Consider the following 25,118-nt stretch of genomic DNA (forward strand, 5'->3'; position numbering starts at 1 on the left):
TAGTGGTCCACATTGGGGGGGGGGGAGAGAGAGAGAGAGAGAGAGAGAGAGAGAGAGAGAGAGAGAGAGAGAGAGAGAGAGAGAGAGAGAGAGAGAGAGAGAGGTGGGAATTGCAGGAGCAAGCGATAGGAGGGAGAGGACGGGAGAGCTTTATTGCTAACCAAGGCTTATATTTCTTTTGTGGGGGGGGGGGGCATACAAGCCCTGTAATTGCAGGTAAAGATATAGGTCACAGGAAGGGGTTGTGCTATAGTTGTAAGGTCTCTCTCTCCGGGACTAGATTTCAGCCTCGGTCCTTGGCTCCGCGCGAGAAAGATTTCACGCCGAAGCCGGGCTCGTGATCCAAGTGAATTTAATGAGAGTTAAAAGAAGCTTCAGGTTTTACGCGGCACCCATAGGATTCCTTTGACCATGCGGCCTGGCAGAGACTGCCCCAGGTCACGCAAGGATCTCTCTCCTCCCACGAAGACAACCAGACCCCGCCCAAGCAAGCCCCTCTCCCTCTCCATCCCTGCCTTTTCAAGGGTTCCCGGGGGAGGCGTGGTGAACGACCCCAGGTCGCTCCCATTGGCTGAATTGCAATCACCTGGCCCAGGTGGGCTGCTCCAGGTGTAACGCCCAACCGAGCCCACCGGGCGGGAAAATCCAGCTTTCCTATGCTGGCTCTCCTGGGCCTGCGTAAATGGACTTCCCAATTCCCTAGGCTAAGCTGCCTAATATAGGTACTACAGTAACGAGAGGGGGACCATCTCAGGGGTAATCACGCAATAGGAAGGGGAGGTATTGAGGGGGTACCCATGTGACAAGATGGGCGGATCCTAGGTTCAGGGAGGCAGCTTAATTTTGGATGTAACTGAGTCAGTTTGACCTGTTCTCTGACTCACTATAGAAACCATTATCAGTAGGGTGCTAAGGTGACGAGACGTCCTACTTTTGCGGGACAGTCCCGATTTTGAACATTTTTTCCCACATCCTGTGGCGTTTTTAAAAAACCCCGATTTTTTGAAAGAATGCACGACAAGCTAGGGTCTACGGTTTTGGGCTGCCATGTGGCTATTTTGCCAGGATATGAGTTTTATCAATGGTGTCCCGCTTTACCAATGTTAAAATCTGGTAAACCCCACTTACAGGGACCAGACAGACTTAGGGAGAAGTAGCCCATTGTCCTTCACAGCAGGGAGTGGGTCCCTCTTGTGGTGGGACCGGACAGTAGTGTGGCAACTGACTGCCTTCAGGGAGAATGTCTCTAAGCATCTGACCTCCCACCATATGCTGGCAAATAGCCTCTGATGCTTGGCATATCTTTGGGGGAGGCAAGCTGGGGAAAAGTCTCTTTATAATCCCACACTTGCTGAGTCTAGACCCACCTGCATGATGTCAGGGGGCTAGGTTGTAGGTTTAGATTCACCTGCACTTAGGGGGCTTAGTTTGCACATGCTCAGTTTGGATTCTCCCATACGTACGTGTCTGGTATCTTTCTCACCCCTCTGTGTGACCCTATGCAGGCAACGGGGAAACAACCTTCCTTATCCCTAAACTAGCGACCTGTCATAAGGGCAGGCTAGGACTATCCCTCCTGGTTTCTGAGGCTGGGACTCTTCACTGGCGCAGAAGGCTTCGGTTTGGAGCTTCTGACATTACATTAGGCAGCCTAGCATAACCCACTGTGCTACCAGGCCTGAGCCTAAGCACACTCCACAAAAGTGTATAAGCCAGCCATTTCCTATCTTTCTCCCCTTCCATTTTGAGTAGCCAACATTTAAATTGCCCATCACTTCAAAGCAGTACTTTGAAGAGACATGTATGTTCCTTGATTTGAAGAGTCTTTTGTTTCAGCTGGACCTTTGAGCACCTGCGTCCAAAAGCAAAACTGTCCAGAGCAGTTGCAGCAGTTTACACCAGCTCAGGGCACCAAGCATCAGTCTGTGGACACAGTCAGGTTCGAGCTGGCTCATTCCTAGCCATCCAAGTGAGGCCAATGGGTATCATCTGTAAGCTCAAGAATCCACCCAACTCCTTGCATGCACTTGAGACCAGTAAGCATGTAGGAACATGCTCGCTCTGTATCTCGCTCATCATCCCAAATCCTTACGGGCTAGCTCAGCTCGTGCCGGTGGAACACGTCCAAACTCAGCCCCTCTTCATTTATGCACCTCTTCACTCCCACTCATGCCTGGCCATCCGCTTGCTGAATCCCTTTGACTTCCAGTCTTAGAAGGGGATTCTTCTGATGCACTCTGGCCCTGACTTCTTCTGCCTGGATGCTTGCAATGGCAAACAGGTGATTCCACATTTTAAAAGCCAGTCTATTGGGTGCTTCCTTCAAATGCTTACCTCCTCTTCAGGGTGGCTCAGCGTCTTTTCAAATGCAAATGTCCTACTTGGGAAAATTCTGGCCCTGGCTTAGATTTTTTACCTAAGCGCCAATTCTCCACACACTGCTTCTGCATTCAAAATTGTGTTTCTTGAACAAATCTCAGTTCTCTTTTCAGCCATCTAGTCCACAATTGCCTTACGGTGGAGTTGCATGCACTACAATACACAATATTCATTTCGAACATATTTAAATCTGTATAATGACACTAGGTAGGAGACACATTTAATAACCATAACATGTTCAGATAAACACATGAACCTTTTAAAAAACATTCCAGCTTCCTCTTCTCTTCCCCACACCTTGACCATCGACCTGTTCGAATGCATTTGGCACTGAGCTTCTGGCTGGGTGAAACCCTGGCCCCCTATCAGTCATCTATGTCATTTAATCAGTCTGGCTTTTTTCCTAGGCCACTCCAGATGTGTTTTTTCTCCCCTCTACTGCATCAAAAGATCTCTTCTTCCCTTCCATTCATTACAGGTAACAACCACAGTTGTAATCAAATTCTAAGAATTAAAAGTTCCACTTTCCGTGCCCTGTCTTTTTTCTTACAAAGCTCCTTGCTTCATGAGTTTGCTGCCATGGCATTGAGTCCCTCTTCTGACGCCCACTCATAAGGGCATCTGTCCTGACTTTCCAGAGGGAAAGGAGACTCTTTATGTGAAGCAATAGCCCCGGCTGATTACTGTAGCTCCATCCCAGTGGCACTCTGTACTTCTCTGCTGGCTCAGTAATTCTTTATAATGGCCACATCGAACTGACAGACAGTACTTGGGATTGTGGAGGTTATTAAGAAAGTAAGTAAGTGACTACAAATCAAGTCAGGAACATCTAGGTTAGTCTTAATTAGAACAGCAGATTTCTCTCTCTCTCTCTCTCCCCCCCCCCCCGGCCCCCCGCTCCTCTGCCTGCTTGAGCAAAAATTACAAAGCAATTTTAGCTCTGTTGATAAATGCTCACAGATACCCCAGTTTTCCAGGAAGCCTCTGCCTGAAGGCACTGACTGTAGCTCCGTGTGGACTGGCAAACCTAGCTAAACCCACTCTACCAGCAAGCCTAGAAAGCCTGAAGATGCTCTGTGGGCCAGAAAGTCCACTTGTCTGTCTCATGCTGTTTTCTTGGCCCTGCAGACTCTGCTACTGATGTTTCTCACTGTCTCTTTGTTGTCACAGCTTTTTCTGCTGGATTTTGAAAAAGTTCTCAGCACAAGAATCCCAGGTCCAAAGGCCCTTGGCTCCCCTCCTGGCTCTCCTTCCTTCCTTTTCATGAGATCCCACAATCCTCACTATAATTTGATAAATTAGGATGGAAGCCTGTATATATTATAGTTAAGTAGTTTAAAAGAGTATTATTAATTGTTAAAGTATTTATTTTTATTTTTCAGCAATTTAACATTAAGTGAAAGAGTTTACCAAGCACTTCAATCATGGAAAACAGAAAGTAGTAACTCATCACAGTCTGCGGTGGCTCTGAGAGACCAACTGATTCGGACATTAACTATGATAGGAGCGTATGAAATTATGGACAAAATAACAGCCTTTAAACTTTTCACAAGTGCAATTAAATTCTAAACAGTAGATCCATAAGGAAAACGGACTACTAATGATGCACTTATAAAATTTGAACTGGATTTTAAAAAGCATCTCACTTCACTTTATTTTTCAAGATTCTCCATGCATTCCTAAGAGATTATGATAATTTACAGTTATGACTCTAATGTTATAGTAAAATGTTTCAGACATTGTTTTGCATATTTGTTCTGTTGCCTTGAATGATGATCTTGAATTTGAAAAATAAGTAATTCCATTATTAAATTTTTGGTTATATAATACTGAACTGAAGATTTATAGATAATAAGGTATTTTAGGGTACAAAACAGACTCCATCTCAAATATCATTTAAAGAGAACATTTATTAAGTCTTAAAAGAGACAAAGACACAGACACATCTTCTGGATGAGGGAGGTCACCAACATGCGGCTGAAATGGCATTCAAGGGCTCAAGGAGATACACCAACCCTTTAAAAGGGCATGGGAGGGCAAAGGCAACTGTCACACAAGCATGATTGGTGGCCGATCAGTACATCACAGTTATAGGTATGACTACAGAAGCAGGAAGAGGACCATGATTGGGATGCCACATATATTGTTAGATAGAAGGGCTTACAAGATTGGTCTTGGAACTCCCGACAAAGAAAGTCAGGACACAGAAGGATCAACATATAACCCCCTCCCAGGAGGATGAACAACCGAAAAGTGGGTGAAGGGCGATAGAGGACGATGTAAGATATGAAAATAATAATCTATAACTTATCAAGGATTCATGAGGGAGGCAGGGTGGGGGAAGGAGTGGGGAAATGAGGAGCTGATATCAAGGGCTCAAGTAGAAAGAAAATGCTTTAAAAATGATGATGGCAGCATATGTACAAATGTGCTTGACACAATGGATGAATGCATGGCTTGTAATGGGAGATGTAAGAGCCCCCAATAAAAGAATTTAATTTAAAAAAAATTTTTAAGTCAGGACAAAACCGAGAGGGCATGAGCATGACTGTGCGACGCCCTCTGTCCTGTCCCCAGTATGGTAATCTCCACCAAGGACACACCTAAGCCAGCCCCTAAAAGAGAGACTGCCCTTCCCTGGGCTGGCCAGAGAGGGGTGGAGGCAATCCACAATCCAAGACATTCTGCCAGGGCAAGATTATCAACAGCCTTATTTCATGACCAGAAAGCACTCCTTGGAGGCTTACTTTCTGTAGGGAGTCTGCAAAGGGATTTTGGGCTGTCACTGCCATTCAAACCAAGGTTATCACAGAATTTAAACTTGAAAATAAAGGTCAGTGCCTTTCACTGGGATTAGGAACTAGAGTTTTTTGTTTGTTTTTTATTAAGATACTGGTTTAAGAACTGAAATGAATGGATCCATCTTCGTTTTCTCCATTTCAAGTGGGTTAGCATTGTTAAACATAAACTGGAGCCAGAGCCAGGAATGCTCTATCTGAGTGGTGGAGTGGCCATCCGTCATCTTGCTGAGGACATCTAGAGGAGCAGAACCATTCTTTTGCTCTCAGAAACAATTCTCTATTCCTAATTGTAGTCTCAGAAAATACATCTTGTCATAACCCTAGGCCAGAGGTGGGGAAACTTTTTTTTTCTGCCATGGGCCATTTCTTGTGCATACTGGTCAAACATTTAATTAATCAACCCCTAGTGATCCTCAAGGTCAGCAGTTCAAAGCCACCAGTCACTCCTCAGGAGAAAGATGGGGCTTTCTACTCCAGTAAACAGTTATAGTCAGGGACACTCATGGAGCAAGTTCTACTCTGTCCTAATGGGTTGCTGTGAGTTGGCATCAATTTGCTGGCAGTGAATTTGGTTTTGGAATGTGATGGCTTCTCTTTGGTGAGGTGTGTGATATTAGCTTGTGGAGCAGTTACATGATCTCCTGTCAACTTGAGCTAAGGGGTGGAGTCTAGCCTGTCAATCAGGTCACAGGTTGATGACCTCATTTGGAGGCACAAAGGAGATAAATAGATCACTGGAGGCCAGACTCAGTGTCTCTCTGCCTTCCCTTTCCTGCTGTTGAGACACTCAGGGAGCTAGAGGAGCCACGTGGAGACTCACGCCAGCATTGAGATGCTTCCACTGCCACTGGATCCGCAAGACCTTCTACTCACTGACCTGTGATCTTCTTTCATTTGGCATCATTGTATGTGCTGTGTGAGTCTAAAGAGGAATGTATGGACTAGTATTGGACATATGGGCTAATATTGGACCTATGGACTTGACTGGACTGGGTTGGGATGTTTTCCCAATACACAATTGCTCTTTTATATAAAGTTCTTTCTTATAGAGCTCTTTCTTAGAGACATATGAGTGTCTCTGACTTTGTTTCCCTAGTCAGCCTAGAATAGCACAGCTGGTGTTGATGATTTATGTGGCCAAGGGGCCAATGTTCCCCACCCCTGCTCTAGGCAATGGCTAGGGTTTATAAATGTAGACTTTCCACATTTATTTCTTCCCAAAAAATGCTATGCAATCTAGACTCAACCATGGCACACTATTCCTCTTCTCCTCCTCTATTCAATCTTTAATCTCAACTGAGGCTTCACAGAGTGAATCAGATGTTCTCACAGGCTGGCATGATGAAGTCACCACCAATTATGCCCACTTTTCATGTGTTTGTGTCTATGTATCCCCTGTCCTTTATAGAACACAAACACAAAGGCATAACAGGAAACTGGAGGCATTTATTACCTTTCCAAATTCAAGTCTTTTGCTTCCTACAGAATTTAGTTTTAATGGCTTTAACTGATCATTTATCAGACTATAACCCTCTGCAGTCTGCCAGTATTGTCAGGAATAAATACCATATATAAAGTATAAGCCGACCCCAATATCCGCTGAGGTACCTAATTTTACCACAAAAACTGCATTAAAAATGTGCTGAAAAACTCAGCTTATACTCAAGTATATACAGCAGAAGGGTTTGGGGTTTTGCAGACAGATGTGGTCGCCAATAGCATCAGCAAGCAAGGGTTACTGATATTCTCTCACAGCATCACTCTAAAGCCGAAACCATTTTTAGAATATATTTCTCCTCAGAGTGGTAGAAACAAGTCAAACCAAAAACCGAACATTGTCATTGAATGGATTCCAACTCATAATGAACCTTGGGACATAGTGCGCTATGAGTTGGATTACTGCCCACAAGGTCAGTAGTTTGAATCCACTGGCCACTCTGTTGTTAAAAACATGAGACTTTCTGAACCTTTAACGATTCACGGCTTCATGAACTCACATGAGCAGTTTTAGTCTGTCCTATCGTATTGCTATGAGTGTAGAAAGCTATTTTTTTAAGTCATGAATCTGTTCTGTAGGTGCAATGACGAAGTCCCAGCTCTGTTGTTTTTGATGTTCTAACCCAAACTGTCAGGAACAATCCATTAGTGGTAACTAGCAATACACTTAGAGTGTGTCAAGCAACCAGAATCCTAGGTGGACAGGAAATTCAGAGATTGATCCCAGAGGGAACATCCTTAAGGGAACAGGCTATAGGGCTAGGCAGAGTTTTGTTATAATTTTTTTAAATTAATTGTAATAGAAATTTTATGTTCAGGAAGATCTCTGAAATATTTTAACCACATATATTGAACACTACTGATTTCTAAACTGAAAATTCATTTTAACATGCTATATTGTATTAACATGCTATAATTTTAACAATGAAAATTCATTATGTTAGTTAGACAAGCTTCTGGTCTCTAGCTTTTAGTGACTGCCTCGAGTATGGCATTCCCAATGAGAACACTAGCTTACTACCCCTGGCATCTGATTACAGACTAGAGAGCAACTGCCCACACACATCCCATCACATGGCATCACATTGCCTAGGCTGAAGGTTCCTAAATGAAATATTTACACACACACAATAAAAAGCCCCATGACTATATTTGTGGTCAACTTGCGGACCTTTCTCTCCCTCACCCACTATGTCAAGTTCTACCTTTTCCAGTTTAACCAACCCTGATCTAAGGTCTTTGTCGCTGCCATTCCTTCTGCTTGGAATACTTTCTATCCATTGTCAAATGGCTTGTTCATTTTTTACATTCACAGGATCCTTCCTTGATCCCCAAACGTAAAGTACCTCCTTTCCTCCAATCACTCTCCAGCATATTCCTTATTTCATCTCAATTACTTGTCTATGTGTTCACTAGCTCCATGAAAAGAGACTGCCTCTCTTACTAACAGCTTTGTACTCAGAACCTAGCTGAATGCTTGGCAGGGCGTAGAACTCAATGAACTTATTTTGGTTATTTGAATAAGTGAATTAATGAGTTAGTGAATGAGTAAAGTGTGGCTTGTATCAGAACCGAGTCCAAAGGAGCTCCATGAAAGCACTGAGAAGGTATACGTACCCAAACCATAGTGCTCGCTGGGAGCAGGGCCACTCGTCCTGAGCTTTGAGGGGCAGGAAGAAGCTGTACAAAGAAGGAAGAGCAGCATTGGGAGCAGTGTCCGGTTACCCACTAAGCAAAGTAAGCATGGGCTTGCTTATGTTTACCTATGTTCTAGGGGAGAAAAAGACCCCATATTCAAAAATAGCTTACACACACACACACACACACACACAGTAGGCCAAAGACAAAGACAAATCATCCGTATAAGGGAGACCTTACCACGAGGCCATAGTGGTGTCCAAGGCCTCACAGAACCAGACATTTGAACAGGATTTGGAGAACAAAGGAAACTGACACAAAATCGTGAATGGCAGCAGATCAATTCATCACAGATGTAGGTGGGACCACAGAAGCAAGAAATGAACTATAATTGGGATACATGCACTGTACAATTATAGATAGAAAAGTTTCTAAGATTGGTTCAGGGCCTTCTGAACCATGCAGTCAGGGTACAACTCATAATTACACCGACCTCAGTACCCCAAATTCCATTAAGGGCACACCCAGGCAAGTGTCTACGGATTGTGCGCCTTCCCTGGGCTGGCTAGGGACAGGGTAGCAATTCACTTTGAAAGACATTCTGTTTGAGGGTAAAGGTATATACATACATATACTTTTATTATTCACCCGTTGGCTCCATAATATGCCAATCACAAGCTAGCTTTCAGCAGTACAATCCCGTGACCGCAGCTACAGGAGATGTGATTAATTGGAAAACAGAGAGACCAGCGGCAAGGCCAGAGGTGGCGTCATGTCCGCCCAGGCCTCAGCACTACAAGGGTCAGACTCAGTGGCAGGTTGGAAAATCCGGTGCAGTTCTGTTCCCTCGGCCAGGGATTCTCACGTTTGTGAAAATCGGAGCAACACGTGGGGTTCCATTCCTCGCTTTGCACTCGCAGGGCTTTATGCTACTGCAGCACCTGCCCAGCCTTATCTGCCCCGCGCTGGGCCTCTTCCAGTTGCAAAGGTACTAACTACTGCAGGTTGCCGTCCAGATGCAGGGCCAGAGCTTCTCCACGAGATCCAGCGCATTGACGACGTCAGAGCCCTTCCTTTTGGCAAGAACAGGGCATCGCTCATGAGGTCTAGGAGAGGGGCCTGGGTGTGAGCACTGCAGAAAGAATAAGCAGTCTGTAGGCTCTTGCGGGTCGGCTGGTGCATGATGGTGGAGGGCAGGCTATAAAAGCTGAGGAAGTCCGTCCGTCGCCTCACCATTGGCGGTTTCCACCACAAAGCTGTCGATGATGTTCTCCTGCGGGGAGAACCAGTGCTCCACCTCCTCCTGGCTCGCGAGCGGCGTGAGGCGGAACCTCTCCGAGGACCTGGTGAGGAGCCGGTGCACTGCCCCGACGTCCTCCTTCCCCGTGGCGCGCAAGCCAGCGGTCTGGGGCATCTCTGGCAGCCGGTAGAGCTTCGTGGTGCGTGTCATGTTTCTGCTCAGGTGGGACAACTTCACTTCAATCAGCTTCCGAGGGTTTAGGGACCCGTGCCAGTGCCTGCAGGTGCCCACAGGCTTCGGGAGTACCACCCCACTTGGAAAATGCCCTCCAGATGAACCCGCTTGAGACCACTGGAACGCCACAGTGCCACTGCGGAAGCCAGCCGGGTGGCCGGAGGGCTCACAGAGGAGATTCTGGGGCGTAATCAAATCGGAACATGTTGTCATCTTCCACATCGTTCTCATTCAGGAGGGTATGCAGTCCCTTCAGCACACCACGGTCCCCCAGGTCCAAGGCGTCCCCGGTGAAGCCCTGGGGCAGGAAGTAGGGCTCCTGACGTTTGTTGTCTTTGTCAGGCCCACTGGGCCGTGGGTGTTCACCGCCTCTCCCAGTTTGGGGACAGGTTGTGTGCCCCAGCACTAGTAGCTTCGCCTGCTGGCCTCCTCCATGGTTTTGGCAGGCCCCTGGCCCACTGGGAACAGGTCAGTGGCCTTCTGTGTTTCCTGGATCCTCTCTGTTGGCAAAGAGTGCATCTTTACAGGCTGGTCCAGGGCCGAGCCTGGCTCATTGCCTTTTTCTTTCTTCTTTTTGGCTCCGGTGTCATTACCTGGACTCAGACCCCCTCGTTTGTAGCTGCTGTCCTCCTCGTTCTCGCAGCCGCTGCAGGGTTCGTGGCCGTCCCGTTCCCTGCCATCATCTGTGTCAGCGGAGGTGCCGCCCGCTTCCCTGCTGTCTCACTCTCGTCCTCCACCTTGAGCTGCGAGCGCCGGGCTCTCCGAGGGGAAAGTTTTCTGCATTGGTACACCACCAATACTGAATCTATTTTAGTGCTTTGCCACCAAACCAGGGAGTAGCTCACTTTATCCCTAACCTTATTTTCAGACTTTGTAGGTAAAGAAGACAAATCTGAGAGAAACACACCTGCAGAAGGAATTGATTCATCCAAAGCCCATGTATCTGTGCATCCACACACTACCTGGCAGGTTGGCCACAGCTCTTCCTTCCCCAAATCTCACTGCTCTTTCCTTCTGCGCATGCCGTCAGCCTACATTCCCTAGCCTCCACTGTGAGGATTATGTGTGACAGATTTCTCCACAATGAAATGGAGACACTTGTTGACCTAACTCCTAAACGTATTCCCTATGGGTCTCCCTTTCCATCTAACTCGAGGTTCCAGGACACCGCAGACCACACGCCAGAGGGAGCTGGCTCCCTGACCATCACTTGGCAGAGAGCTCATCAGTGAGACACAGCTGCTTTGTACTCTTGAATTACTATTTCATAGTCATGATACTATTACAGCAATAAATGAGTCAGAAGATGCTGCGAGTTATAGTTCTTGCATTAGTTGGCTTTTAAAGATAATACTTCAGTAAACATTTTTGGTTGTGTTCTGAATAATTCTTAGCTAATTAAAAAAAGCATGTTTTCTTCTGTTCTCCTTGAGAGTTTGCATAGCAAATTAGGTTCCCATTTGAACAACATCTACCCAGATCTTCCGTGATACTGGCTACATTTTGCACAATGTGTAACATTATCATTAGTTCTCTTTTTGTTGTCCCATTTCCAGTAATCTAGTTTCTTGTCCCCTTATCTACTCATCTTTGCTTTAGGGTAATTGTTGACCAATTGGTCTCACATAGATGATTTTTAAAAAAAGATTCATAGAGATATTTATTTCAACATCATTCACAATAGAAAAAATATAGCAATGTTTAATGTATGTACATGCATGGATGTATATACATATAAGATGGTTCAATAAATTATACTATAGCCAAAACATATTAACCTAACATGAAAACAATGGTTACAAAGATACATGAAGACATGAGTAATTCTTAGAAAATTTTGAGAAAAAAATAAAATGAATACAAATACATTAAGGACTGTTTTCTTTTTAAATCATTTTATTGGGGCTCCTACAAGTCTCATCACCATCCATCCAGACATCAATTGTGTAAAGCACATTTGTACATTCATTGCTGGCATCATTCTCAAAACATTTGCTCTCCACTTAAGCCCCTGGCATCAGCTCCTCATTTTTTCGCCCTCTCTCCCGGCTCTCCCTTCCCTCATAAACCCTTGTTAATTTATAAATTATTATTTTGTCATATCTTACACTGTCCGATGTCTCCCTTCACCCACTTTTCTGCTGTCAGTCCCCCAGGGAGGAGGCTATATGTAGATCCTTGTGATGGGTTCCCCCTTTCTACCCAACCCTCCCCCTACCCAAAAGGGATCATCTGCCCTGGATTCCCTGTGTTTCCAGTTCCTATCTGTACCAGTGTACATCATCTGGTCTAGTCAGATTTGTAAGGTAGAATTGGGATCATGAAAGTGGGGCAGGGAGGGGGAATCAATTAAGAACTAGAGGAAAGTTGTATGTTTCATCATTGCTACACTGTCTCCTCCCCACGACCCTTCTGTAAGGGGATGTCCAGTTGCCTACAGCTGGGCTTTGGGTCTCCACTCTGCACTCCCCTCATTCACAATGATATGACTTTTTGTTCTGATGATGCCTGAGAGCGGATCCCTTCGACACCTGGTGATCGCACAGGCTGGTGTGCTTCTTCCCTGTGGGCACATAGATGATTATTTAAAGCACAGTCCTCATGGGTTACATTCTCACTTCATTAGTCATTCTCTTATTTAGCTAAAAGGTAACCTCAGGATAGTTTTGGTTTAAGGTTTAAGGAATATCTTAGGGCAATGCTCTTGAGGCATCCTCAGATCTCAATGGTCCAATAAGTGTGGATTTTTAAGGAACTTGTGTCTGCTCCATCATTTTCTCCCATTCTATAAGAATTTATCTATTGTGGTCCTAATCAGAAAGGCCAGCAGTGGTAACAGGGCACTATCTAGTTCCGGTCTTCAAGGTAGGAGAGGCCATGGTTCATTTATGCCAGCTTCCCAAAGTGGGTGATACTGCCCCCCAGGGGGCTGCTGAAATAATTCAGAGGGGCTGCAAAAGGAGATACTTACACTTTATCCTGGATTGTGGGCTACAGTACAAAAGTTTTTAATTGCCAGGGGGCTGCTGAGTAATTTTCCCCTCTTTCTGAAAAGTGAGCAGTAGCCCAAATATGTTCGGGAAATTGTGATGTAGACTATTCATTCTGTAGCTAGCTTCTTCCTGACACTAGTTTCCTGCTTTCTTTTTTGAATCAAAAGCTGCATCTTAGATGGTTGCTTGCAGGCATTTAAGACACTACTCACCAAATGAAGATGTAGCGCATAAAGTTTATGAACTACATTATGTCAATTGACCAAGTTGTGTGAAGAGACAATGCTCCAAATCTTCAAACTCAGAAAACTAAAGTCAGGAGGTGTTGCATGTAACTGAAGCATATGTAACTGTCTCCTATTATATATGCATCACATGCATGCACATGCATGCCTTCATATACATATACACATGTAGACACACACATACAAACAGATGCATATATATGTGTGTAGTGGTCCCTTACTATGGCCTTTCTAGCCATAATTCCTTATGTGATATATTGTATGGCTATACTTCACTTTTAGACAGTGCTCTCTACAATACTAACAGAAAGGATTAAGGTGGAATTAAGACCAGACTTTAGTAGCTGGTGTGAACCAAGTCACACCTTTTGCTTCTTTGGGGATATCTCCAGACTCTGATTCACTAGAGAGTATGCCATAAGAGACCATCGTTGGCTTCCGTAAGGGGACAGTCTACTGAAAGGCAAATGGCACACCTCTTATTAAAGTGGCTTTCCTTGAAGAGGCGAGCTTACTTTGTTTGTTGTGAAGGGAATTTCAAATGCATCTAACTTGCCATGGTTTGTCTATTAGTTTTTCTTCCAAGTTGAATGCTAGTCCACGAAAGAAGGCAGCTAGCGTAGCCCACACGTTTTTGTAGTGTAGTTGTTCGTAGAAAACTTTAAGACAAGTGAAAAAGTGCTGCGACAAGAGTACTGTCAGGGGAGCCAGCCCCTAGCACATCATCACGGGTCCGGGAGGCGCAATTGTACAGCGATAATAAGTAAAGATCATAGTAAAGTTATAGAGAGCATGAGAGATAGAAGAGAAATATTGAAATAAATGGGGTCAGACACATTCCATGGTAGCATGCTCACCTCAGCCCCGCTTGGTGGTCCACGTGGAGAGAGGATCTTTCATTCTGACCAAGGCTTTTATATTCTCTGGGAACATGGAACCCCCCTAATTAAAGGTGAAAACCTATGTCACAGGAAGGGGTTGTGCTATAGGTAATACAGTAATGAGAGGGAGTATCCTAGGGATATCCACTTAATAGGAAGAGGAGGGATTGGGGTATACATGTGGCAAGATGGGCGGATCCTAGATACCGGATGGCAGGCAGCCTAACTTTGTATGTCACAGAGCCGGTTTGACTTATTCCCTGGCTCAACTGATAGAGACCATTATCGTAGGGTGTGAACCCTACCTACAGGAACCAAATCCATGACTGCAGGCCTGTCCATTGTCCTTAACAGCAGGGAGCGGGGCCTGCCCTAGTCTGGTGACTGTCTTCAGGGAGGATGTCTGTAAGCATCTGACCTCCCCCCACAGAGTACAGAAAACTTCTTTAAACAAAAATATCAAAATGTGAAATTATTGTTTATTGACATATTCTTCATGCAGGTCTATACACTTCTGAAGGAAGTGTTTCTATTCTCTAACTTATCCCTGAGATTTACATCAAAATAGTAATTTAGGTATCCTTGAGGGCCTAAATTATGTTCCTTTGAAATGTTCTTTGAGTTTGGGGAACAAAAAGGGAGTCGGAAGAGGCAAGATCAGGGCTGTACGGTAGATGACATAATTTCCTCAATGAAATTCTCACAGGACAGGCTTTGTCGCCCTTGAAGAAGGAGCAGGTGCATTGTTGTAACGGGGAAAATGCGCTTGGCACAATCTTCCTGATGTTTTTCTGAACTTCTTCATAAGTCCCTTTGTGTCCTTGTTGAAATTCTATCAAGATTACACCTCTGGAATCCCTCCTCGGTCACTATACCCTTCTGAGCTGACCTCTCTGCCTTGAATTTAACTGACCCAGTAGATCCCCTTGGAAGCCACTGCTCCTGCCTAGATATTTTGTTGAAGTATTACTGAGAAAACTTGTCTCCACCATGCACCGATCAGAGAAACATGTTTAAATGTGTTTTTTTGGAATAAACCCGTGCGTATATGAACTGGAACTCTGGTAGGGCATCGTAGTAAGTGGTATGGGGCTCCAGTGGGATTGGTCATATCTGACCCTCTCTGGGTTCCCTTTTGCCGTGAGGAAGGGTCAGATATGCCGACCCTCTATCATTTACCCTATTCTGATACCAACCACCCTCGTGGTGGCATGACATTCTCTTTTTGTGCTGGGTTTGCTAATTTGTTGCAATGGACACAGAACTTACAGGCAATATTGACAATGACGGAGGTTTACTAAGGATGTTAATAGTCTATCCCAAGTCAGGAGCAGTAAAAAGGCTACTGTCGTTGGTCCACAGTAGCACCTCTCCTCAGGCAGCAGCCATGTCCCTCTGGACCTCAGCTGCTCAGCCAAGCCGTCCTCTGGCCTCTGCCCCCTGTTACTCTGTTGTACAGTCCATAGTCTAGGTGCAGACGAGGAGAAAGTGCCATAGTCTCGGCGCTTTTGCTCTGAGACTCCCTGCCACAGTCTCTGGTGCTGGTGGCTTCCAGCACTTCAGACAGAGGTCTTGGATGTCCTCTTGCAAAGGTTCTCAGTTTTGTGTCCCAGATGGAATGGATTGGATGGAGGTGTGGTTTTTCTTGTAGTTGACCACACCCCTCCCAAGACAAATGACGGATGGTGTCTTAAGTCACCTAGTAAAGTAGTCTTAAGCATACTCCCAAGGGGAACTGATCACAATGATCTACACATAACCCCTTCCTAGGGATATGGACAACAGAAAAGTGGGTGAAAGGAGACAGTGGTCAGTTTATGACAAGGGGGGAAAAATTATCAAGGGTTCATGAGGGAGGGGAGGGGGAAATGAGAAGTTGATATCAAGGGCTCAAGTAGAAAATTTTTTAAAAATAATGATGGCAACATATGTACAAATGTGCTTGACACAATGGATGTATGTATGGATTGTGATGAGTTGTAAGAGCCCCAAATAATATGATTAAAAGAAAAAAAAGATACTCCCAAGGAAACACAGGATGTGATTTGTTGTACATTCTTGACTAAGGTCAGGACTTAATCCCACTTTAATCTGTAACAAAGAGCTCCCTCCAAAATAGGATCATAGCTGGAAGCATGGTGTGGCACTTACATAATCTCCTGTCAACTTGAACAAAGGGGTGGGGTCTAGCCTGTCAATCAGGTCATAGCCAATCTCTGTGTGGGCACGGCCTTCTTCTGAGGATTCTGGGAACTCCTGTCTTCCTCCCTGGGGGCTGGGCACACTGTCTCTGCTTTGTCTTTCTGCTGACAAGCCACATGGTCCCACGCTGATGAAGCCAGAGCCCTGGAGCTGGAGGAGCCACGTGGAGACCCAGGCCAACACTACTGAGATACTTCCACTGCCACTGGATTCACAAGACTTTCCACCCACTGGCCTGTGATCTTCCTGTATCAGGGTCATTGCATATGTTAGGTGAGTCTGAAGAGGATTTTATAGACTGGTATCAGATATATGTGCTATTATTGGACTTATGGACCTGATCTGGATTGGGCTGGGATGTTTTCTTAATATGCAATTACTCTACATAAAGTTCTTTCTCATTCACATATGAGTGTCTATGAATTTGTTTCTCTAGTCAACCCAGACTGACACATTATGGTACCTTGGGAGTGGGGCACTATAGAAACAAATCATAAAGATGGAGAGTGGATGCTTGTTTGACCTCTCCCTCATGGTAGTTTCTCTTCTTTGGCTACCTGGTGGCCAGATATGGCCATGCAGCTTACTGGGTTGTTTTCTGGAAAGAATATGGGAAGTTAAAGTTTTGATTATTTTGTTTGGTTGTTGTCTTTGACTATTCCTGTTTGAAATGGCAAAAATGCATGTAATTAATGTATTTTTTTGCTCAGGGGACGAAATTGCCCCTTGAATTTCTTTTTTATTTTAGTGAAAATAGCTGACAGAATGTCAAAATGGCTGACAGAAAGCCTGGAACTGGCTTGATTCAGTCAAAAGCCTAAGGCCATATTTTGCCTCAATGGCCTAGTTTGTACTGTTTTATCATATTAACCTCAGAACCCCTTTTTAAACTTACTTTTGTACTTTATTCATTCATAACCCAAAGTATTAAATAAGCACTCTTAAGTTGGAATTTAATAAAAGTAGTAATGTTTGTTATTTCATCAAGTATGTTCTTAAGTGGAACAGCTCTTTTTCTTTTCTTTCTTTTTGGCCACAAACACCTGGCAGTGAAAAAAAAAATGTAACAACTAGTATGGTTTGGTACTAATGGATGATATAATCTGCTGCTGATAGAGGTTGGAATTCACTTAGAAGTGCCTTGGAAGAAAAGCCTGGCGATCTATTCTAAAAAAATCAGCCATTGAGAACTCTACAGAACACAGTTTCAGTCTGGTACACTTTAGTTTCTGGTGAATTATTAGATTCAAGGGTGACACCCAGGTGAGAAGTAAACTGAGGCATGAAGACAAAGAGAAAAAAAGTGAAGAGGCTGTAACCATTCTTTCTTAGAAAAGAAGCTCCCAGATTAGGTTCCATCGTCTAGCAAGTAGCCCAGGGAACTTGCGCACAGTGAGAAGACTGGTGGGTTTTTAAAGGAGGGGCTGCGGAGGGTCCCTTTGGGAAGGGGCTGGGGCTGCAGCTGCTGGGGATTTTCCACTGATGCCATGTTTTTCCTTAGTCTAATTGTCCAGCCATTGCAGGTGAGGAGGAAAGACGGTTCTTCTTGGAGCCAGTTCTGAGAATTGTCCATCAGCTGTGTTGCCTGGTACGTGCAGGAAGAAGGGGTGAGGCCCTGACAGCCTGGCCCTGACCCAACATCCCGGCCTTTGGTGATAGGAGCGACATGTGTCTTTTCTAGCTACTTCCTGCTGGCAGCCGTGGGGTGGTGTGGGGAGGGCAATGAGGGGCTACAGGCCAGAGTGTGCTGGGTCAGGTTTGGTAGACAGGGCCTGCAAGGGTGTAAAAGAAGCTGGTTAACAGTTAAATTGGCTATGTCCCTTATTCTGTTTTGGAGAAACTTGACAAAAAACAACACAGGGCTGCTAACAACAGAACACATCTGACCACCAGTGGCCCAACCAAAGGGAGAAGCCAGGAGACAAGAGGGTTGTGAAGCCAAGGTGTTAATGAGGCGCTGTCTTGTTGACGGTTCCTGATTTTGTCTGCCATTTTATGAAGAACTCTTACATTCTGTTCCACTCCTCCAGATTCATTAATGTAGTAACAACATTTTTCTTTAAAAACATACTGGTGCCTCGTTTCTCTGCGGTTCAGAGATGTGAAGCCTACAGTTCTGGCGGGTTACCTGTGCTAGGGAAGGAAGGAGGTTAGGGATTCTGAGGTGGAATCTAGGACCAGTTAGGGTCTTTTTTTTCAAAATGTGCCTGGAACACACTTTGGCCTAGGGCCCCACTAGAGAGTCCCGCTGCTGCGAGCGAGGAGGCGAAGCTAAGGCCAACTAATACCCAGAGGAAAACTGCCCTTTGGTTGCGTGGGCTGGTTTTGGGACCCCATAGCCATTCAAATTCAGCAGTCCTGTACACAGTAAATTGGGGAACTACAGTGGTTGGGAGGCAAGGACCTGTTACGGAGTCACTGATACATTTGGTGAGGGTGCCGTTGCACCAAAAGAACGTGTCTGGGGAGCTTTGAGAACCCCAGATCCACTGTGGGTGCTGTTCCACTGGTAGTTTGAGGCTGGAGCTTTGGGGTAGCCAATGGGATAGATTTTATTCTGGATGGCTTTTGAAGGTTTATGGAGGGGAATTCTCTTCAAAGGTGTAGGGCACTTCAGACTTATCTGAGGGAGAAAGAGTTAATAGGGGCACAGCAGACCATAGAGGGCACTGTAAGGAGGCACAGGGAAAGCAGGTGGTCATATTGTTTATTCCTGAAACATTGAGGAGGGCTGCGGCCTCCTGAATCACTTTTACCCAGGTGAATGGATTGTCAGGATGCTTTGTCTGTGCTGAGCCCTCTATTGCTGGTAGCTGGTTGACTAAGGATTGTTCACTATCCTGAATCTCCTTTGCCACTTGGTCTAATTTATCAGAACTCCCAGGAAGAACTCTTACCTATCGCCAATGAATCCTAAGGGGGCTGGAGGGCTTGGCACTGCACCACCAAAGATATCGCTTTCCTTCTACCCCTGACAGCTGTCTGTCGCCCCGGGGCTCTGTGATATTAGGGCGATAGGTTCCACTTCCATCCCTATAAAAACGCCTGCTCTGTTTATGTTGAGCTCTGCGCCCCAATCCAGCGCTACGTGTATTTTGCAAGAGGACTATGAACGCCCACCAGAGATATCTGGCCACTGTTGACAACACATTTTCATTTGGTCAAAATGGAAACACAGGGCCGGCAGGGAGGCTCGAGTAGCTACTGGTTTTAGGGTGCCAGGGGGAAAGTAGATTGAAACTGGTGACTGGCACTCTGCCGGGGCGCAATGTCTTTTCCCAGCAACGTGGTATGCTTAGCATTGCCAGCCTGGTAGGTTTTGCAGACAAAAAATTCCTATGCGAAGGGATTTACTTTGGCCTTTGTAGCCTTACCTTGGCTTAGGGTGGTGTGCAGAAGGCACCCTAGTGAAAGGAAGGCAAACGGACCCCACGACTTGGGTAGAGGACAGGGGATCATGGCTGGAAGGCACCTGTTTCACTTGGCTGAGGTGGCGCCAGTTAGGATCCCCGAGTACCTTAATTGCCGTGGGAATAGTGAGGATTACAATGTGCATACCTGAGCACTGTGGTTGTTGAGGTTTTGGATGAAGGGTTTTGAGAAGCACCGAGTTTCCAGGTTGCAGCGAGACCACCTGACAAGTTCAGTCTGAGTCTTCGAGGCGGGCAGGTACCTGTCCATGTGTTTTCAAAGCAGCTGTCTTAAGAGAGCGAGATAAGGGAGGTAGGAGGCCGAGGGGGGTTCTTGGTAAGTGGTGGGTAAGTAGGCACGGTCTTCCGTACACCAGTTTAAAAGGACTAAGGATGGTAAGGCTATGAGGGGAGGCTTTCATCCAAGCAAGAGCTATAGGTAAGCCTGTAACTGTCCCAGGACTGGCAGGTTTATGGAGACCTTTGTGAGGTGATCTTGAGGAGTCCCTTGGTCCTTTCTGTTTTTCCTGGTGATTAAGGTCTGTATGGAATGTGTAGCTTCCAATCTATGTCTAAGGCTGAGCATACCTGATGAGCAATTTTGAAAATGAAAGCAGGCCCATGATTGGATTGTGTGGAGGTGGGGAGAACAAATCTGGGAATGATGTGCGTCAGCAAGGTATCCGTCACTACTTCTGCAGTCTCATGTTTGGCAGGAAGGCTTTTATCCACCTTGTAAGGGCATCAGCCACGGTGAGGAGGTATTTTAGCTTTTTGTGTCATGGCGTGTAGGTGAAGTCTACTTGCCAATCCTGTCCTGGGAGATGTCCTCTCATCTGATGGATGCGGAGTTTGGTTTAAGTCCTCCGTGTGGACTGATAGAGGCGTGAGCGGCAGGAAGAACAAAGTGTTCACAAAGGTTTGCAGTGACGGATGATGGAACAAAGGTTTAAGGAAGTGGCTAAGGTTGTTTGGGGCGATGTGTGAAGAGTGACAGATCTGTTGTACGATGGTGGCTGCCTGGGCTTGGGGGAAGGCTAGCTTGTCTTGCAGCATCACCCAGCCTTCTGGGGTTAAGTTTCCTCCCTTGGACAGCAAGGCGTGTAATCCCATGGCTGCATCCTGTGGCTGGACATTGAGCCAAGTCATTGGACGTTGACAAGAGGAGGATGGGAGAGGGGTGAGGCTGGTCTGAATTAGTTAGGCTGCAGGTGACCGTGTCTGCTGGGTAGTTTTCCCGTGTCACCAGGGAATATTAGTTAGGAGCCCTTAATATTTCTTATACTGTAATCCTTTCTTATAACGAACACTTTCATTTCCCTTTTCTCATTAACCTCTTGGCAAAAAGCTTTCTTTATACTTTTCTGACTATTTAAAATGTACCTCTCCATCTTAATATTTTGCATAACTGGCCTGCTATCCACCTGACATATAAGGGGCCCAGTGGACAATGGGTGTGGAGGATGACCGTCGATTTCCATGACAGAGACCTGGGAAGGGTGTAAAGGACCAGAGAAGGAATGCAAAACAAAGGCGGCAGCCCATGTTGACCAGAAAGGACAAAACCTTACTTGCTACCCTAATTGTTACCCCGGTGTAGCGAGGGAGATCAGGGCCATCAAGTCTAGGCTCCGTCAGTCCTCGGCAGCTAGGTCCAGGAGCATCAATGGGGGTCTGGCTTGGGGGGGACTGGCCTCTCACGGCTGGGTGCCGAAGGACAGTGAATTCTCCAGCGGCTCTGTCGACTGCATCCCGGACAAGGCATGTTGGGCGGACAAGGTGTGAGAGTGATTGGCCCAGTGACCTTGCTGGTTACACTTGAAGCAGGCTTCCAGATGTGGTCTGAAACTTGTGTTTCCAGGCCCTAGGAAGGAAGCCGACGTCTTCTTGGTTGTAGAAGGCCTCAGGGTTGCAATCAGGCTTGGGCCTGTAAATTGGCCTTCTGGCGATTTTGGGACCTCCTGTCTGCCTCTGCCTGCTCATCTATGGTATTAAAGACTTTAAAGGCCATATTTACCAGGTCCTGGACAGAGTCTGAGGGCCCTGTTTGGCCTTTTTTAACTTTTTAATGTCTGGAGCTGATTGGGTAATGAAATGCGTGGCGAGGAGAGTGGCCCTTGCTGGTGAGGTTGGGTCTGGGCGGGCGTATTGGATAGGGCTTTAGTCAGGTGATTTAAAAATGTTGCTGGATTTTTATCCAGCCTTTGAGTAATCTTTCTGAGCTGATTAAAATTAACTGTGTTGGAGAAATTGCCTGGAGACCAGCCAAGACACACTGGAGCATTTTATCTTGGTGTGCCCGGCCATCCTGGCCTGCCTGAGCATCAGTCTGGCAACTCCAGGTTGGTTCTTGCCTTGGGACGGCCTCGGTACGCACAGGCAGAGGAAGGTCAGTGTCAGTGAGCTGAGCCTGGCCTGCATGCTGCTGGGCAGCTGCAAAAACACGCTGTCTTCTCATTTGAGGTGAGTGTGGATGAAAGGACTACAAAAATATGCCATGTTAAGTTACAGACTTGAGACAGATCTTTGATGTAGGTGGTGGGATCATTGAAAAAGGCACTCACGTGCTTTTCAATTTGGGACAAGCCAGAGAGAGAGCGGGGGACATCATGTGCCCACAACTTGGCGTAGGGGGTCGAGGAGGGGTCGATGACTGACCAGGAAGACAAAGGAGAGAACTTAGGGGCTGGAGTGGGAGGTTGTCAGAGGTAGGAAGTTGAAGAGGTGACAGAGGGAGGTGATGGTGAAGGGCACCCAGAATAAGGAGGCCTTACTGGGGGCACAGACAAGGTGCCAGGGGGTTTGGAGAAAGCCGAGGGGGGAGTACTGTCAGGGGCCTGATTAAGAGAGTGTTTGGCTAAGAGAACTTGAGTGGGTCATAGGTAGTACAGTGTCCCGTCCCCCGGGAACTTCAACGTGGATCCTGGAGGAGAGAGTGGGAATTGGGGGGACAAGAGGCACGGAGAATGGAGACAAGACAGTATCCTGATCAAGTCTCGTTTATTGAACAAAGGGTTACAGCTTATGTGGGCCAGCAATGGGGGAAGCACCGTCACACATGCAAATTAGGCTATTTTGGCGACAGGCCAATTAGGGAGTTCAGGGGAGCGCGCCCTGTCGACTTACAGTCTTCAAGCAGGTACATGGAGTGGCATGTTCATGCAAATCAGGCACAGGGGAGGACGATCTTTTACCCAGTCAAGGGGAAGCAGGGCACAGGTACTTATCTAAAGAGCATCACCCCTTGTTTGCTCAAGCTTTACCGCTGCAGTGCTCTGTCACGTAGGCTGGGTAGAAGAATGCCCAGAGCTCAGGCTAATAAATTCCAAGTAATGGCCGGGTCTCATGGCTCCAGACAGTAGAGAGAGAGAGAGACTTGGGAGCACTGAAGGAAGAAAGCTTGGACGTAGGGGACCTTAGGCCATTTTTTTCTGTAAAGTACCCAGACTAACACATTATGGTACTTTGGGAGTGGGATACTGGAGAAACAAATCATAAGATAGAGAGTAGATGTTTGTTTGACCTCACCCTCGTGGAAGTTTTTCTTCTCTGTCTAGCCAGAGGTCAGATAAAGCCACACTATTTTTTTTTTTTAAGGAAAGGACATAGTTTATTAAGCTTCAAGTTCCTTAGCAGATCAATAATAAACAGTGTATATATTATCACGATATTGATCTCTGTGGGCTCAAAGAAAGTCCATATTATCTTATGGTGAATTTGCTTATTTTTCTTCTGATTCATCATCCATAACCTGTTCTACAACTTCCACCTCCGGAATATAAAACTGCAGCATGTTCTGAATCCTGTTCTTGAGAGTAATGATGGAGCTGGGGCAGCTGGTACAAGAGCCCTGGAACTTCAGCTGTATGATGCCATCTTCGAAGCCTGGGAAGATGACATCTCCATCTTCCTGCACAGTCAGCCATATTCTAGTATCTAATAATTCCTTAATAATTGCTACAACTTCATCATCTTCTTCAAATCCTGCTTCTGAAGCTGTTTCCTCAGTAACCAGGGTTAAGCCAGAGGCAAAGAAGTCCGTGATCACGGCATAGATATCCGGCTTCAATACATTCCAGTCTAACTCTTCACTTTGCTTTGTGACTGTGATGAAATCTGGGCCAAGGAAGATACTTTTTACTCCTTCAATTCTGAATAACTGCCTAGCCAGAGGGGAGCGAAGTGGTGATGCTGGTGTGGGGAAATCCATGGTCCTCGTCTCAAGAACTGGTCTTCCTGGCATGAACTTTAAACTGTTGGGGTTAGGAGTACCCTGTGTTTGAATAAACATGCTTCTCACTGTGGTACACAAGGCAGTGGGAAAAGGGGTCGAAGTAATGCAGAGGCTGCTTCTTAATGGCATGTGGACTCATTACGTGGTGGAACCGACTGCGCAGCTCCGTCACAACAGCCGCAACCACCTTGGCCTGCCACGGCCCCTGCCATCCTAGTGCGGAGTGTGCAGCCAAGCTACACTATTTACTTGGTTGTTTTTCTGGAAAATATGGGGAGTAGGAAAATAGAAAGTTTGTAAGTCCACTTGCTTCAGCCATTAAAGTTTGGTCTTTAGATGGGTTTAGGCTATGCCTGTAAAGAAAACTTTGAAAATACATGCCCCATCCAGTGCTTTGGAGTATGAAGGAACCAATGGTCTTTGTCAGAAGCTGGAAAAAATCTGGAACCATGAAGAAAACTCCTCTCTGGGACTGAATGTTAAAGGGAGCCTGTGAGCAGGCCGAAATGCTTGCTAGGTGACCACCTGGAACTACTTGGAAGTGGGGAAATGCAGCAATAAAGAGATGGGTTGAGTTTGGCCACTGACACCTGTGGACTTGGTTTACAGAAAGAAAAAAAGGAGAAGATGAGAGTCGGTTGACTGGTCTAAGGTTCATGACCTAGCATGAGGGGGATAGGCTTTAGAGTATTGGTGAGAGCCCATGGTCTAAAGGCAAGGTGACCAATGGGCACCCTGGGAGGCTGAGTGAGGCAGCCCACATTGAGTTGACCAGAACCCGACCAGATGGAGATTTCTGAGCCTGTGAACTGGTGCATATTGTTGCTGACTTTATGGATGGCCTGTCCAGATCTGACTTTGCTTATGGATTCAGACTTCTCATGGTTCCAACTGGAATGAAGACTCTTCATGTCGAACAATATGGTTGTCTTCTCAGAGAACTGGGTTGATGTAAGTGGGCAATATATAAATTGGATACCCAAAACTGGGGGGGATAAAGACATGAAGTGGTTGGCTTACAAACTTTCATAGGTGGGGGAACATATTCACAGGATTATAGAATTAACGTATAGGTGTTACTTAATTGCAATTGTGAAGCTAAAGAATTATGTACAGGTGCCAGGTTGGCAAGGGGTGGATTGAGTTAGTTAGTTTATTGTGCCAACCTGGCCTATAAACACAGGTGGGATTAATTGAAGGGCAGAGGATAAATGGCTCAGTCAGCCTTGCCTTTCGAGTTCTTGGGTCTCTTGCTTTGTGATGGTCGCACCAGGGTGCAGCTGCCTTAGCAGTTCCCAGCTTCAGCTTGCAACTCTCTCTCTTATACATTAGTTTCTGTGGATTTGTTTCTCTAAAGTACCCAG

At 45.9% G+C, this 25,118-nt stretch overlaps 1 protein-coding gene and 2 pseudogenes across 1 annotated transcript in view; 1 reads left to right on the forward strand and 2 right to left on the reverse strand.

Moving 5' to 3' along the window:
• Positions 1-3,948, forward strand: part of LRRD1 (leucine rich repeats and death domain containing 1) — a 37,799-nt gene extending 33,851 nt beyond the window's left edge. The window contains exon 6 of the mRNA XM_075557614.1: positions 3,762-3,948. Within this exon, the coding sequence (XP_075413729.1) occupies positions 3,762-3,948 (187 nt within the window). The remainder of the gene's footprint in view (positions 1-3,761) is intronic.
• Positions 3,949-9,306: 5,358 nt separating this feature from the next.
• LOC142456078 (glycylpeptide N-tetradecanoyltransferase 1 pseudogene) lies at positions 9,307-10,487 on the reverse strand (annotated as a pseudogene).
• Positions 10,488-23,241: 12,754 nt separating this feature from the next.
• LOC142456476 (NFU1 iron-sulfur cluster scaffold homolog, mitochondrial pseudogene) lies at positions 23,242-23,826 on the reverse strand (annotated as a pseudogene).
• Between the last annotated feature and the right edge of the window lie 1,292 nt (positions 23,827-25,118).

Source organism: Tenrec ecaudatus, chromosome 9 (genome assembly GCF_050624435.1).
Source record: "Tenrec ecaudatus isolate mTenEca1 chromosome 9, mTenEca1.hap1, whole genome shotgun sequence".
Lineage (NCBI taxonomy): Eukaryota > Metazoa > Chordata > Mammalia > Afrosoricida > Tenrecidae > Tenrec > Tenrec ecaudatus.